This window comes from Dipodomys spectabilis, unplaced genomic scaffold (genome assembly GCF_019054845.1).
Source record: "Dipodomys spectabilis isolate Male_0828 unplaced genomic scaffold, ASM1905484v1 ptg000082l, whole genome shotgun sequence".
In the NCBI taxonomy this organism is placed as follows: Eukaryota; Metazoa; Chordata; class Mammalia; order Rodentia; family Heteromyidae; genus Dipodomys; species Dipodomys spectabilis.
Genome location: NW_024870759.1, coordinates 1097835 through 1114672, shown reverse-complemented (window position 1 = coordinate 1114672; position 16838 = coordinate 1097835). Strand labels below are relative to the sequence as shown.

The window sequence follows — 16838 nt, the reverse complement described above, 5'->3', positions numbered from 1 at the left end:
GTAATATACTTATATGTAACCAACTACATAGAACATCCATAATTAACATGCTTCTTAGTGTGTTATGTGTTTTACTTTTGTAGATATTTAATCTGTTTGTACTGATTGTTTTTAAAGTTTTGCTCCACCATCTTGTGGAGGACTGAAGGAATGGTGGAAGGGGTGAGAGGAAAGGAGAGATGTTGCTCAGAGTTCAAGAGGGCAGGGCTAGAGGTTGGCATGGAGCAAAGAACAGGCAGTGAAGGAGGAAATTGGGCCAAAACCCTATAGTATCTAGTACTTCCAGGTGGTCTCCCATCCAAGTACTAATCAGACTGGACTGGATTCTATTTAGCTTCCAAGATCAGATGAGACTGAGTATATTCAGGGTAGTATTTTAGAGTATCATTTTAGTATCATATTTTAGAGTATCATATTTAAAATATGCTTGTTTATGATTGTTAGACTTCGCTAGGAAACCATACAGGCATCCAAGTACAGAGAACAAAAAAGGGTTTATTGCCAGGAAAGGGGCTGACAAGACCCCTTCTCACAAGGGAGAAGGGAGAATAAGTGCCAGCTATTGTCTGAGGTGACCTTTATAACCTAGGAGGTTTAAGAGGGGCTAGAAGGGACGAGGAGATGGAGACCCTGGTGTGGACGTGAGGGCCAGGGGCTTCATCATGATGGACTAGGATTTATGGCTGCTTGCAAACAGTAGATAAGGGGCCCTGCAGCTGCCCAGACCTGAAGGTCACTCTAAGGGGTTCTTACTGTCCTATTTGGTGGCAGCTGCCTGAGAGAGGTGCCATCCCAAGGTAAAGGGGGTTGGAGGCCGATTGTTTACTGCCTTTATTACATGGGCCTAGTGTTGTCTAGGAGGAGAGCATGCCAAGCTGTGGAAAGGGGAAGGAGAGTGCTAAGTTGTGGGAAGGGAGCTCATTGGGCTAACAATGATAGTTTTCCATTTTGAATTATACTTTTTTCTTTTGTGGTAATACAGGGGTTTGAACTCATGGCCTAGGTGCTATCCCTGAGAGGAAGAGAGCATGCCAAGCTGTGGAAAGGGGAAGGAGAGTGCTAAGTTATGGGAAGGGAGCTCATTGGACTAACAATGATAGTTTTCCATTTTGAATTATACTTTTTCCTTTTGTGGTAGTCCAGAGGTTTCAACTCATGGCCTAGGTGCTATCCCTGAGCTTCTTTTGCTAAAGGCTAGCTTTCCTCCACTTGAGCTACAATTCCATTTCCAGCTTTTTTGGTAGTTTATTGGTAATAAGAGTCTCATGGTCTTTTCCTGCCCGGGCTGGCTTTGAACTGGCAATCCACAGATCTCAACCTCCTGAGTAGCTAGGATTACAGGAGTGAATTATACCTTTTAAAACTTAGTATTGGCTGGCACTAGTGGCTCACACCTATAATCCTAGCTACTCAGGAGGCTGAGATCTAAGGATCGTGGTTCAAAGCCAGCCTGGGCAAGAAAGTCCTTGAGACTCTATCTTCAGAAAAAACAAAACAAAACAAAAAAAAACCAGAAAACCAGAAGTGGCGCTATGGCTCAAGTGGTAGAGCGCTAGCCTTGAGCTGAAGAGCTGAGGGACAGCGCCCAGACTCAGAGTTCAGGCCCCACAACTGACCCCCCCCCCAAAAAAAACCCACAACAGCAAAAAGCAGAGCTGGAAGTGAGGCTCAAGTGGTAGAAGGCCAGCCCAGAAATATTGAGGTCCCAAATTCAAACCCTAATTCCATTATAAACAAAACTTTGTTTTTAAGAAAATCAAAATCAGACTCTGCATTAGAGAATGCTTGAATGTTTGAACTTGATTCCTAATTTTTTTGGGGGGGGGGGTCCGGTCATAGGGCTTGAACTCTGGGCCTGGGCGTTGTCCCTCTCAGCTCTTCAGCTCAAGGCTAGCTCTATCACTTGAGCCACAGCGCCACTTCTGGCTTTTTTCTTTTTGCTTATGTGGTGCTGAGGAATCGAACCCAGGGCCTCAGGCATGCAAGCAAGCACTCTACCACTGAGCCACCTTCCCAGCCCCGATTCCTAATTTTTGTAAATCAGATGAATAGGTACCACTTAGAAGACAGGTTTAAGAGTTCTTTTTTTTTTTTTTTTTGGTCAGTCGTGGGGCCTGAACTCTGGGCCTGGGTGCTGTCCCTCAGCTCTTCAGCTCAAGGCTAGCACTTGACCACTTAAGCCACAGCGCCACTTCTGGCTTTTTCTGCTTATGTGGTGCTGAAGAATTGAACCCAGGGCCTCATGCATGCAAGGCAAGCACTCTACCACTGAGCCACCTTCCCAGCCCTAAGAGTTCTTTAAATTGCATCTTTAAAAATATACAAATCACGTTTTGTATTGGATTACAGAATAATTGGATTACAGAACATTGAAAGCCTGCCATGCTCCAGACTTCAGCTAAAAATCACAATAGATTGTCTTTATTGCAAAAGTTAACAGGTTGTATTGAAAAACATTGCTAATAGATCTTTTTCTCTTTAGTCAACAGGTTCTTGGGAAAAAAATAGGAATAGCATCCGTTCACAAAGTTATAATTAAAATTGATGAGAATGATGTCTCCAAGCCTTTACAGATTTTTCATGATCCTCCTTTGCCAGCTTCGGATTCCAAATTAGTAGAAAGAGCCATGAAGGTAAAAGATCTCAATATTTTTTAATTTTGGTTTGATTAAATGAATATAACTTAACATTTATATTTAAACTTAGCAGGTTTCTTTCTTTTTGTTATTGTTGTTGGTTGTGGGGCTTGAGCTCTGGGCTTGGACCTGTCCCTTAGCTCTTCAGCTCAAGGCAAGTAGTCTACCACTTGAGCTACAGTGCCACTTCCAGTTTTCTGGTGGTTTATTGGAAATAAGAGTCTCATGGACTTTCCTGTCCTGGCTGGCTTTGAACCACGATCCTCAGATCTCAGCCTCTTGAGTAGCTAGGACTATAGGCATGAGCCACCAGTGTCTGGCTAGCATCTTTCTTAAAATACATAATTTCTGAAACTCTTTGTGAAACTTGTTTTAAGTCACTGTTATACTTCTGGTTTTTTGTTTGTTTGTTTGTTTTTGTTTTTGGTCAGTTGTGGAGCTTGAACTCTGGGCCTGGGTGCTGTCCCTGAGCTCTTCAGCTCAAGGTGAGCATTCTATCACCTGAGCCACTGTGCCACTTCTGGTTTTCTGGTGGTTAATTGGAAATAAGAGTCTCATGTGAACTTTCTTGCCTGGGCTGCCTTAGAACTGTGATCCTCAGATCTCAGCCTCCTGAGTACCTAGGATTACTTACAGGTGTGAGCCACCAGCACCTGGCTACTTCTAATTTTTTAACACCTAAAATACTGTCACATATTTTTTAAGATATTGTGTATGTGTGTGTGTGCACGTGTGTGCATGTGTACGCAGGTCCCAGGGCTTGACCTCTGGGCCTGGGTGCTATCTCTGAGTTTCCTTGCTCTACCACTTGAACAACAGCTGCACTTGTGGAATTTCTTTTGTTAGTTAATTGGAGATAAGAGTCTTACAGACTTTTTCAACATAGTGTCTTGTACATCTTGTTACAATGGGTAAACATATATCCTTATTTCAGCATTTTGTTATTTCCCTTCCCCTCCCCAAATTAGAGAAATGTATATATACAAGATGCAGGGCATTGACATCAAACACAGTGAAAACAGAGGTTATACTGTGGGGGAAGAACATACAAAAGAAACAAAAAAAATCACATAGTACATTTTAAATACGTTAAAAACAATAGCAAGAAAGAAAACAAACAGTTATGTCCCTATCTTGGGGTTCATTTCACTTAACATCATCTTATATGGTCATATGAGTTGAAAATGATTTTTACAACTTGGGGGGGGAGGGAGGAGTTGGGGAGATAGGGCAGGAAGGGATGGTAGGGGATAAACAAAGGAGGAGGTAACAGTGCTCCATAGGAAATGTACTTATTACTTTGATAGGAAATGTACTTATTACTTTACTCATGTAACTAACCCCTCTGTACACTATTTTTACAATAAAAAACATATTTAAAAAATTTCAGTGACATCACCTAGGCCCTGAGTTCAAGCCCCATAACTAACAAAAAAAGGATCAATAATTTACTAAAAATGTAGCAAAAATTACTGAACTAATTAATTTGGTTCAGTTAATAAATTTTAGTTGTGGATTTTCAAAAAAGTCTTACAGACTTTTCTGTGCAGGCTGGCTTCAAACTGCAACCCTCCAATCTCATCCTTCTGAGTAGCTAGGATTACAGCTATCAGCCACTGGTGTGTAGCTCTTTTTCTTTTTTAAAATGCCAGTAAAGGGGCTTGAACTGGAGGGCTTTACACTCTCTTTAGGCCTTTTTACTCTGCTGATGCTCTACCACTTGAACCATGCCTCCAGTTTCTAAGGTGTTCTTCAGTTAGAGTGGAGTAGTACTGAGAATTGAATTTAAGTTCTTATACATGCTCAGCATGTACTCTTCCACTGAGCTATGCCCCAAACTCATTTCATAGTTTGTAGTTTATTTCAGACTGCCATGTTGTTGGTTTTTTTTTTGTACCAATCCTAGGTCTTGAATTCAGGGCCTAGGCACTGTCCCTGAGCTTGTATTCATAAGTTTCTACCATTTGAGCCACAGCTCCACTTCTGGCTTTTTTTTTGGTGGTTAATTCGAGATAAGAGTCTGAAAGACTTTCCTGACTGGGCTGGCTTCGAACTGCTATCCTTATATCTCAGCATCCTGAGTTGCTAGGATTACCGGCATGAACCACTGGCACATAGCTACCGTCTCATTGTTTTGTTTTGTTTTGTTTTGTTTTGTTTTTGGGTCCGGTCGTGGGGCCTGAACTCTGGGCCTGGGCGCTCTCCCTGAGCTCTTCAGCTCAAGGATAGCGCTCTACCACTTGAGCCACAGCACCACTTCTGACTTTTTTCTTTTTGCTTATGTGGTGCTGAGGAATCGAACCTAGGGCCTCATGCATGCAAGGCAAGCACTCTACCACTGAGCCACCTTCCCAGACCCTCATTCTTTTTTTTTTTTTGGGTCCAATAGTGGGGCCTGAACTCTGGGCCTGGGTGTTGTCCCTCAGCTCTTTAGCTCAAGGCTAGTGCTCTACCACTTGAGCCACAGCGCCACTTTCGGCTTTTTTCTTTTTGCTTATGTGGTGCTGAGGAATTGAACCCAGAACCTCATGCATGCAAGGCAAGTGCTATACCACTGAGCCACCTTCCCAGCCCCCCCGCCATTTCATTCTTAAGGTCTGGAATTTGAATACTGTAATACCTAATACATTAATTACAATTATGAAAATAATAAGCTTGGTTCCAGTGCCTTACAACTGTAATTGGAGTTACTTAGAAGGCTGAGAATAGGCTTTTTTTTTGGGGGGGGGGGTTTGGTCGTGGGGCCTGAACTCTGGGCCTGGGCGCTGTTCCTCAGCTCTTCAGCTCAAGGCTAGCACTCTACCACTTGAGCCACAGCGCCACTTCTGGGTTTTTTTTTTCCTGCTTATGTGGTGCTGAGGAATCGAACCCAGGGCCTCTTGCATGCAAGGCAAGCGCTCTACCACTGAGCCACCTTCCCAGCCCCAAGGCTGAGAATAGGAAGATCATGGTTCAAGGCCAGCCTGGGCAGAAGAGTCCATGAGACTTTCTCAACAGAAAAAGCTGGTCAGGTAACATGTATCTGTCAGTCCAGATATAGAAGGGAGGCTTAAAATAAGTCATGGACTAGGTATAGGCCTAGGCAGGAAGCTAGAATCTTATCTCAAAAAGAACCAGTGTAGAAAAGGGCTGGAGGCATGGCTCAGTGGTAGGTTGACTGCCCTGAGTTAAAAAACAAAAAACAAAACAAGAAAAAACCCATCATGTCTGAAAATATTTGTATGTATATATATGTGTGTGTGTGTGTGTGTGTATGTGTTGAGCTTTTAGCATCATACAAAGTATTTTTAAACTAAGTATAAGTTCAATTTTAACTTTATCTAAATTTACTTACGCTAACCAGTGTGATTCAGAGAGGAAATTCTGAAAGAATAGTACTACCTGCTCTCAGGCTTTTAAAGAAACATTTCAGTTATACATATGATTTTGTTGTTTTTGTTTTTGCAGATTGACCACTTATCAATAGAAAAACTTCTGATTGACAGTGTCCATGCAAGAGCTCACCAGAAACTCCAAGAACTGAAGACTATTCTTAGAGGCTTCAATGGGAATGAAAACTGTAGGTGTTTCAAATTGACATTACTTCAAGTGTCTTTTTTAATATCACTTTTTGTTCTTGATATACTTATTGTGGAGGATGAACATTTCTGAATTTTAATTTGTAATCTACCACATTTGTGTTAATATTTCCATTATTATTTTTTATTTAGCTTTGCCTCATTTTTTAAATGTTTGCCTATCATCTCTCCTTAAAACTTTGTTCGTATCGAAATGGAAATATTTTAACATGAGTCATATTCTTTTAACCTTTTTGTAGTGATAAAGCAACATTGCAAATATTTATGTTTATAAAATATGACTGAGCAAAGCAAAATTCATTTCTTGTCTTTAAAAATGAAATTTGGAATGTTAATGTATTAAGTTTCAAAATAAGATACATAGATATCAATACATAGTGAAAATTCTTCCAAGTATAATTACCCAGTCAAAGAGCTTTAAGACTCATTTAAAAGCAAACCCTTTAATTCTATGTGACAAATATATTTACTATCTCTAATTTCTTTTTTTTTCCCTCTTGAATATGGGGGTTTTACTGTGTAGCCAAGGCTGGACTCAAACTTGTGATTCTCCTACCTCAGCCACCCCTGTGCTAGGAATACACATTGTGTATCAACACAGTCAGTTCTTACACTTGCTTTTGACCATACCTGGTATCCAAAGTGCAGAGTTTAATAGAGATGCAGTAGGTGAAGTGCCTTAAAAATAGGATGCTAGTAGCATAATATACTGCTTGTCATCATTACATACCCCCACTCCATTATTCTTAAAGAAAAGCAGCTTCTTAGGTATATACTAGTAACCCTGGATTAAAGCTACTTTGAGAAAAGTAGATAAAAACACTGAAGAAAAGGCAGGAATTCAGAAAAATTTACAATGTATTTTCATTCAGATAAGTTCTGTTCTGTTACAAAGTAAACCAACTAGAGTTAACTACAATGTATTATAAATTTCTAGCTATGATACATTGTAGACGTATTGTACCTCAGGAACTGATACATTGTAGTTACCTCTAGTCAGCTAAAGCAAAAAAAAAAAAAAAGCTAAGAGGTTTTTGAATGTTCTTATCAGGAAGAAGGTAAAATGTTTGATCCTGACTTGCTCATTATACAGTGTATCAAAATGTCACATCATACATTATTTTGTGTCAAAAAATACATGTTCATTCAAGGAAAGTGAAAAGGAGATGAAAAAGAGGGTCTAAGACAAGCCAGAGGATTAACTGAAGTTTTTAAAGAGATTAAAAGGAAGAATAGTTTAATAAAAATGCAAATATGAGTCTTGAGCCTTAAAATAAATTTTTGCTAGAAATACGGTGAATGTATTATTATGTAAGTCTATTTTTTGGTGGAGAAATTTCCACTAATTGTCAGCATTTAGTAATCTTATTTATTTATTTATTTATTTATTTATTTATTTATTTATTTATTTATTTATTGGTGCAGATCCTGGGGCTTGAACTCAGGGCCTGGGCACTGTCTCTGGGCTTTTTTGCCAAAGACTAGCACTCTGCCACTTTAGCCACAGCTACACTTCTAGCTTTTTGGTAGTTAACTGGAGATAAGAGTCTCACAGACTTTCCTACTTAGGCTGGCTCTGAACCTGGATCCTAGATCTCAGCTTCCTGCAAAGATAGGATTATAGGCATGAACCACCAGTGCCTGACTTAATTGTTTTTTGTTTTTTTGTGTGTGTGAATTGTAAGAGTTCTTTATGTGTTCTGGATAAAAATCTCTCGACATGTCATGATTTGCAAGAATTCCACCCTCCCTTTTTTTTTGGTGCTGGTCCTGGGGCTTGAACTCAGAGCCTAGGTGCTGTCCCTGAGCTTTCTTTGCTCAAGGCTAGCATTCTACTACTTGACCAAAGCTCCACTTTGGGCATTTTTGGTAGTTTAGTGGAGAGAAGTCTCACAGACATTCTTGCCCCTGCCAGCTTGGAACATTGATCCTCAGATCACACTCTGCTATGAGCCACTGGCACCGAGCTAGCTTGCTTGCTTGCTTGCTTGCTTGCTTTCCTTTCTTTTCAATTGTCTTTTCATTTTATGGTATCATTTGCAGATAGACATTTTTTTGTTATAATGTTGATCAGCTTAATCTATTTTTTATTGTTGCATGTACATTTGGTAGCATACTTTAGAATTTATTTCCTAGGCCCATAGTGCAATTTTTTTTTTTTTGGCCTGTCCTGGAGCTTGAAGTTGGCTTGGGTGCTGTCCCTGAGCCTCTTTGTGCTCAAGGCTAGCACTCTACCACTTGAGCCATAGCACCACTTCCAGCTTTTTTGAGTAGTTTATTGAAGATTAAGAGTCTCAAGGGGACTTTTCTGCCTGGGCTGGCTTCAAACTGCAATCCTCAGATCTCAGTCTCCTGTATAGTTAGAATTACTGGCATGAGCCACCAGTGCCCGGCTCTTAGTGCAACTTTTAAAAAATATAATCTTATTGCTGTTATTAATATGTACAAAGGGGTTACCACTTCATAAGTCAGGTAATGAGTACAATTCTTTATGGACAATGATGCCCCTTCCTTCACTTTTCCCCAGATTCCCCTTCTTATCCTTGCCCACAAGTTGCATCATTTTCCTCATCCTTGGTGCAATTTTGCCACACATTTAAAAGAAAATTAATAAGGAATCAGACTCTGTTGCACTAACAAAGGATACAAAAGAGAATGAATTTGGTTGAGGTAGTTTGTGTTCCCATGTATGAAAATAGAACAATGAAACTTGTTGAAACTGTTTCAAGAAAGGAGGAAGAAAGTAAGAAAAGATGTTGAGGGCAGGAGATTGATTTAATACATTTGTATATGTATGGAAATGTCACAATGAAACCCTTGTACAGCTAATACATACTATTAAAAATTATATACTAAACCTGAGGTCATGCAGACCTATGTCTTAGGAGTTTCATTTAGCTCAGTTTTGGAATTAATTTTTGTGTATGGTCTGAGATAAGAGTCCAACAGCATTCTTTTGAAGGAAATATGGAGTTGTCCCAGGAACATTTGTGAAAGATCATTTCCCCCATTTTTATTTTGTCACTCTTGTTGCAAAACTCCCCTTTTGTTCTAAAGCCTTGAAACATTTTTCAGTCTTAATTTTTCTGATCTTTTTTTATTTTATTTTTTTGGGTCCGGTCGTGGGGCCTGAACTCTGGGCCTGGGTGCTGTCCCTCAGCTCTTCAGCTCAAGGCTAGCGCTCTACCACTTGAGCCACAGCGCCACTTCCGGCTTTTTTTCTTTTTGCTTATGTGGTGCTGAGGAATCGAACCCAGGGCCTCATGCATGCAAGGCAAGCGCTCTGCCACTGAGCCAACTTCCCAGCCCCAATTTTTCTGATTTTTTTTTTGGGGGGGGGTCAGTTGTGAGGCTTGAACTCTCGGTTTGGGTGCTGTCCCTGAGCTCTTCAGCTCAAGGCAAGTGCTCTAGCACTTGAGCCACAACGCCACTTCTGGTTTTCTGGTGGTTAATTGGAGATGAGTCTTCAAGGACTTTCCTGCCCGGGCTGGCTTTGAACCATGATCTAGGATTACAGACGTGAGCCACCGGTGCCTAGCTTGATGTTTTGTATTTTTAATTCTTCAAATATCAAAATTCTAAAACTTAATTTGTTGAGATTCCAGACAAAAAGAGGTTTATGATCTTTTGATAGGTTCTAGTTTACTTGAGTCTTATTGGACTTTCCTTCCTGGGCTGGCTTTGAATCACAAGCCTTAGATCTCAGCCTCCTGAGTAGCTAGGATTATAGGCGTGAGCTACTGGCACCCAGCTTTAGCAGCATTTTGTAACGATATTGTTGCCTGAGTGGCCAGAGAATCCTGAGTTCAGCTATGTACTTTTCAATGCATGTAAAACTTATTTATATGCTTTGAGCCCCTTCATCTCTTAATTCTATACCAGTGTGCTATAGCAATGGTATCAAGCCTTGGGTTGTTGAGCAATGTGTTTGGGGGACTTTGATTAATTAGGAAGTAAAGGAGAAGCTTTCATGTAGAGTTGGTCCCCAGTCCTACCTTAATTGAAGCATTCCAGAAAATAAGGACTGATAAAATAGTCTGTTATTCACCATTTTACGGTATTGTTTGTTCTTAAATTTTATATTTGTGAATCTTTACTCTTCAGGTAGTCGTATTTGAAGCCTTTTGTGGTGGCAAAGTATGCTTTAGTAAGATCCTTTCCTGAAGCTAGGCACTAGTGTCTCACACCTGTAATCTTAGCTACTCAGGAGGCTGAGACCTGAGAGTCAAAGTTCAAAAGCCAGAGGGGGCAGAAAAGTCTAAGACTATCTCCAATTAAGCTGGATTGGAGATACAGCTTAAGTGGTAGAATACCAGCCTTGAGCACAAAAGCTGAGCAAGAGCTCAAGGTCCTCAGTTCAAGTCCTGGTACCAGCAAACAAACAAACAAACAAAAACCCAAAACCCCCAAAACATCTTTTCCTGAGACCAGGGACTATATATAGTTTGTTTGTAGAATCCCTTAATGTGATTGCCCTTAAATGAGGGGTATTTCTCCTACCTCATAACCAGAATAACCCGAGGAATGAGTAACTTAGAGGTTGGAGCATTTCAAGAGATGGCTGGGAGAATGCATAGCTGCAGGTTTTGGAAGCCTAGATAGCTGTATGGTTTTATGTGGGTGGAAATGGCTCAGGGGAGAGGAAGCACAGCATTTTGGAGAGATCAAAATAGACAGTGCAAGGCACTAGAGGTAACATATCGATATGGCTCAATTCACCATGTTGTCTAACTCTTAGAGGAGCCAGAGTGTGCTCCTTAATATTGAATTCCACCTGCTAGCACCAGAATCTGGAAAAGGTCAATTTGGAAGTTGTGACCCATACAACAATCACTAATTCGGCTTAGTTGCCTCTCCATTTCTGTAAAGAAAAAGAGACATTGACTGTCATAATATATATTCATAGAAAAAGAAATAAAAATATTTTCTTAGGACATTATCTTCTGATGCCTTGCTTTAGATTGGAATTGTAATAACTAATTATAATTACTACCCTATTGCTACATTTCTTTGCTTTAAAGAATACATTTGTACACAGGTAGGAATTTTTGGTGTATAGAAATGTTTCAAAAATCAGCACCCCTACTTCAAATCTGTAAGTACTTTTTATTTTATTATTTAATGTAGTGAGCTTAGTAAAACATTGATTTTTATCTAATTTGTCATACTGATCTTGAATTACAAAATAGTATAAAAGAAATTGTGCTTTTTTTGTTCTGTTGGATGTTTTTGTTTTTCAGGTGAAACTTCTACTGGACCTGAATGTTAAATATTCATATACAAATATATATTAGATATACTTGAAAGCAATTTATGTTCATCTAAGTAAATGTCTCCTGCAATCTTTACCTTATTAATTTGATAATTTGTTTGTATAGCTAGTACCAGTGATAACTTCACTCATTTGAAATACTACAAATTCATAAGATTTAATGATACTTCTTTGATTTCATAAAGGAATACAGACAATGCATGTTTTTTTGTGTGCCAGTACTGGGGCTTGAACTCGGGGCCTGGGCACTGTTCCTAATCTTCTTTTGTTCAAAGTTAGTGCAACCATTGAGCAACATCTCCACCGCAGGCCTTTTTTTTGGTTAGTTTATTGGAGATAAGTGTCTCACATACTTTTTTGCCCAGGCTGGCTCAGATCTCAGCCTCCTGAGTTGCTAGGATTACAAGTTGGAGCCGTTGGTGCCTGGAAACATTCATTGAACATTGCTCTTTATCTGGTCCTGGGCATTAACTTCAGTGTCTTAAACTTGCTAAGCATGTGCTCTGCCACTGAGCTATACCTCCAGCTTTTGCTTTCTTTTTAAAAATACTTCACAAGTTTGTTATTCTTTTTACTAGGTATCTTTTTCGTGAAGAGGAAAATATTATTGTCCTAGTTTAACTAGTTAACACAGCAGTCATGCCTGGTAAAAGGCCTTTCTTTGCTGTAATGTTAGAGGAACTTGATAACAAAAAGAAGACATTTTTTTCACCCCTCAATCTGATCTGCACTTACTGTGCTTTCAGTGCTTTGCTCATTTACAGAACTTCATTTTGCAAACTTTTGGGATTCAGGCAAGACTTAATTGAGCATGATGAAAATACTATGACTTTCTAGATCAAGTATATTGTTAGCATTATCGGTTTGTGTTTAGCAACTGCCTATAGCCTTGTTTCGACTGTCTTGAAAATGAGGTACAAAATTATTTAAATATTTTTTTCTTTATAGACTCAATAATGATTATTAGTTTTTAAGTATTTCTTAAAACGTCTGCCCCAAATTGCCCCGGGGGCATTTTTAAAAAATGAAATGAAGAATGAAGTTGAAAATCTTTAGGCTATAGATAAAACTTATTCTATTTACCAAATAACTAATATCAAGAAGAAAATCCCTAAAAATTAAAACAACCACTGGATGAAAATAGTTAGAACTCAACTGATGAGATTGACTTTCCCTTAGCTATTTTAATCCTTTCTGAGGAAATTGTTTTCTGTAGTATTTTAGATGAGTCTGTTAAAAATCAACTTTAAATTACATTGTATCTTTTGAGTTACCATTAATTCATTATTTTTTGCCAAATTTTGCAGAATCTTATTTTTCCTCTACCATTCAGGCTCTTCCAATAGTTGTTTCTATTCATGAGAGATATATGTATATTTATTGGATAATTTTCAGATACAAAAATAATTTTTGATTTTTAACTGTTCAGCTTCCATAGAGACTGCACTTCCAGCTATTGTTGTTCCCATCCTGGAGCCCTGTAGTAATTCGGAGTGCCTACACATTTTTGTAGATTTGCATTCTGGAATGTTCCAATTTATGCTTTATGGACTTGGTAAGTTACTGAACAATTTCGTCACTCAATGTAAGAAAAATATTTTTAACAAAAACAAAAAATATATTTTTTCTGCCATTAGTATTGGGAAGGATGGTATATCTAGCATTTAAAGTAGGTATGGAAGAAATAATTAACTGGTATCTGTTTTTTAGAGCCCTATTTTAACTGAATTTTGAATTTTTTTTTTTTGGCAGGTCCTGGGGCTTGACCTCAAAGCCTGGGCACTGTCTCTGAGTTTCTCAGCCTTAAGACTAACACACTACCATTTGAGCCACAATGCTACTTACTGCTTTTTCTGAGTAGTTTATTGGAGATAAGAGTAGTGATCACATACTTTTCTACCCAGGATGGCTTTGAACCATGATCCTCAGTTCAGCCTCTTGAGTAGCTAGGATTACAGATATGAGCCACCAGTGCCTGGCTTGGATTATTATTATTATTATTATTATTATTTTGATTGGACCATGGGGCTTGAACTCTGGGCCTGGGCACTGTCCCTGAGCTTCTCAGCCTCAAGGTGAGCACTCTACCGCTTGAGCCACAGTGCCACTTCCAGTTTTTTGGTGGTTAATTGGAGATAAGAGTCTAACGGACTTTCTTGCCCAGGCTGGCTTTGAACCATGATCCTCAGATCTCAGCCTCCTGAGTAGTGGCTTGGATTATTTTTTAATTAAACTGCTAAAGTAAAGTGTATTCATACCATTTATTATATTAAAGTAATAATGGTAATAGCTAATTATCCCTCTAATAGTTCATTTTCTGTTAAACTCCTAGTAGTTAAGTGACATGGAAATGACAAAGGATCCTAATGTCATTCATGGGGAGAGAGTGAGTTTATGACAGTATAAATATCTATGATGATTTTGGTTTCAGAGTCATGGAGAAAAGTATTTTTTTCTGGCTTAAACATGGTAGAAATTAAAGTTTGATTTGTAGCTGTTCTGTCAATGACGTAGTGTTCTGAAATGATGAAATACTGGGATCTTAGTGTTTTTTTTTTATTGCTGGAACAGTGTTCTTGAATATATTAGCACCTTTGCCATTTGAAATTAATATTATGCAAGCTAAATTGATGAAAATAAAGGACCTTCTTGTTATATAGCTCTGAAGATGATTTTTATGTGAGCTCCTCACATAAAAACTGGATTCATAACTTGAGTCATATCACATTTATGATGGCTAAATGACAAATGAGTGACTGACCTATTTATGAGTTTTTTTTATTGTTATCACATAGTTGTGCAAAGTGAATTCTTTTAACTAGTATTAAATCAAAAAAATGGTGATTATTCTTTTTTTTTGTCGGTTATGGGGCTTGAACTCTGGGCCTGAGTGCTGTTCCTTAGTTCTTCAGCTCAAGGCTAGTGCTCTACCACTTGAGCCACAGCACCACTTCTGGTTTTCTGGTGGTTAATTGGAGATAAGAGTCTCACAGGCTTTCCTGCCCCAGCTGGCTTTGAACCCAGATCCTCAGATCTCAGCCTCCTGAGTAACTAGGATTACAGGCATGAGCCACCAGCACCTGGCTGTGATTATTCTTTAAAATTTTTTTCTTCCTTTTCCTCCTTTGCTCTCTTCCTTTCTTTTTCATTTAAAATATCAATACCACCTTTATTGACAGATCAAGGTTACAACAGTTCTACAAAGCAGCAGTATGACAATCTCAAGAAAAGTGTAAACTTGTATTAGACTGGCTAATATTCTTCATCCATGTCTTCTCCCTGGACTCTGTCTGCTGCTAAGAATCCTTCTCTAGGGTGGCCATGCCCTCCCAAGCCTCAGAAAAATCTTCCTTCAGTCCCTTCACCCACACCATTGACAGTGGCATACTTGGCATACATCAGGTGATACTTGAGGTGCATGGGAGCTAGAGTGCAGCAGTGAGTATGGTGTGTCTCAGAATGCAGGTAGCTTACTGTATTGGCCAGATCTCTACCTGGTACTATTGTAGGAGACTGGAAATTATGCCAATAAGGAGAGTACCAATCCTTAAAGTAGATGATATAATTGGTCTTGATGGTAGCTGTGGGGGACCATATCACCATGGTAAAATAGGTAGCAAGTCATGTATTTACTATAGCAAGGGTCACATTTCACCATCTGATTGGCTGGCCCAAAGCTAGCACTGGTGACCCCTGCTACAGTAAGCTGCTCATGGGAGACTTTCCCAGAAGAGATGACAGGGATATATGTGGCCATAGGGAAGTGGATTTAGGAGTAGGTACCAGTTCTGGAATACTGTCTAATCAACATTCAGACCTTCACCTAATCTGAGAGAGGGTAATCAAAGATACAATTTGGCTAATGTGATTAGTTTAATATAGGTTGGGTATTCAATGTTATTATTAACTGCAGATACTGTAGATGGCCTCATTGTCTACCATGATGTATTCAAGGGTAGTGGGGTGATGAGGATGTAGTTGTAAGACTCAATGACAGCCACAGAAACGTGGAGAGGGCTGGGTAAATGGAGAATTGCAACTTGAAAATCTTGCTGTAATCTGCAGAGAGATGTTCCATCATTGGGGAGGTAAATACTGAGCCAGTTCCCTCATAAAAGCTATGGAAATCCAGGAAACCCTGAAGACCTGTGTACTGCTTAGACAGCTTGCAAATTTAGTCTCTCAACAAGGTGAATGAATTTGCCAGTGTTGTAGTGTTCACTGGCATAGTTATTGGAAGCTTCTTCCTTGCTGTGATGAGCTGTTCAGTGTAGAAGACCTGGTGGCAGATGCCATTACAAACTCCATCAATGATTGTAGGATCCAAATCTATAAACACTGTCCTGGACATCCCTCACACTAAAGAAGGTGTTGAAGGCGTCATCTCTCCTGAGGAATACCATATTGTAAGCAGTAGAGCTCCTGGCAGGCTTTGTAATCTGAACATTAGTCTGGCCCATGTGGATGGAGTTGCACTCATTCATGTTTTTCACATAGACGTGACTTGTAGGGATCCTTGGACTGAAGCAGTGACAAAGGATCTCCCCCTAAGTAGTCTTGGGAGAGAAATAGTGAGAAGCCAGCTAGTCTGGAGGCCTCTATCCTGCTTACCTGAGGCAGGAGGCCAGCTCTGGATTCCACTGCAGCCCTGCTTCCTAAAGCTTTTCCTTTGTTTTCCTGATAATTTCCTCATAAATAAAAACCCCAAACATATAAAAATGGGTGAAACATAAAGAATTCAAACACCCTTGTATAACTACTTAAGATAATAAAAAATAAAAAATGAGAGAAACAGCAGCAAAATCTCTATGGATATGTGCTTGTTCTAGGTCAGGCTACTATTAAAGAAATAAAAATAAATTTATTTTATAAAAAAATAAAATTTAGCTGGGTACTGATGGCTCATGCCTGTAATCCTAGGTACTCAGAAGGCTGAGATCTGAGGATTGTGGTTAGAAGCCAGCCTGGGCAGTAGTGTCCAATTAACCACTAGAAAACTGGAAGTTTTGCTGTGCCTCAAAGTGGTAGAACACCAGCCTTGAGCAAAAGCTCAGGGACAGCTCCCAGGCCCTGAGTTCAAGCCCCAGGACCAACAAAAAATAAAATAAAATTTATTTTCTCACAGTTCTGGAGGCTAGGAATTCACAATCATGATGCCAGTGTGGTGGGTTCTCCACTGCCTTTTCTGGCTGTTTTCACAAGAGGGGTGCTCTCTTTCTCTCTCTCTCTCTCTCTCTCTCTCTCTCTCTCTCTCTCTCTCTCTCTCTCTCTCTCTCTCTGTCTGTCTGTTTCTCTCTCTCTTTCTCACATACACACATATCTATCCTTTCTTATAAGTGTCTTTTTTTAATT

At 39.4% G+C, this 16838-nt stretch overlaps 1 protein-coding gene across 3 annotated transcripts in view; it reads left to right on the top strand.

Annotated features, from left to right (window-relative positions):
- Med14 (mediator complex subunit 14) overlaps positions 1–16838 on the top strand; it is a 96687-nt gene that overhangs the window by 19258 nt on the left and 60591 nt on the right. For 2 of the 3 annotated variants that reach the window (XM_042683606.1, XM_042683608.1), the window contains exons 9-12: positions 2483–2633; positions 6084–6195; positions 11253–11309; positions 12916–13041. In XM_042683606.1, the coding sequence (XP_042539540.1) occupies positions 2483–2633; positions 6084–6195; positions 11253–11309; positions 12916–13041 (446 nt within the window). The remainder of the gene's footprint in view (positions 1–2482; positions 2634–6083; positions 6196–11252; positions 11310–12915; positions 13042–16838) is intronic. The other variant, XM_042683607.1, reaches the window with a different exon arrangement.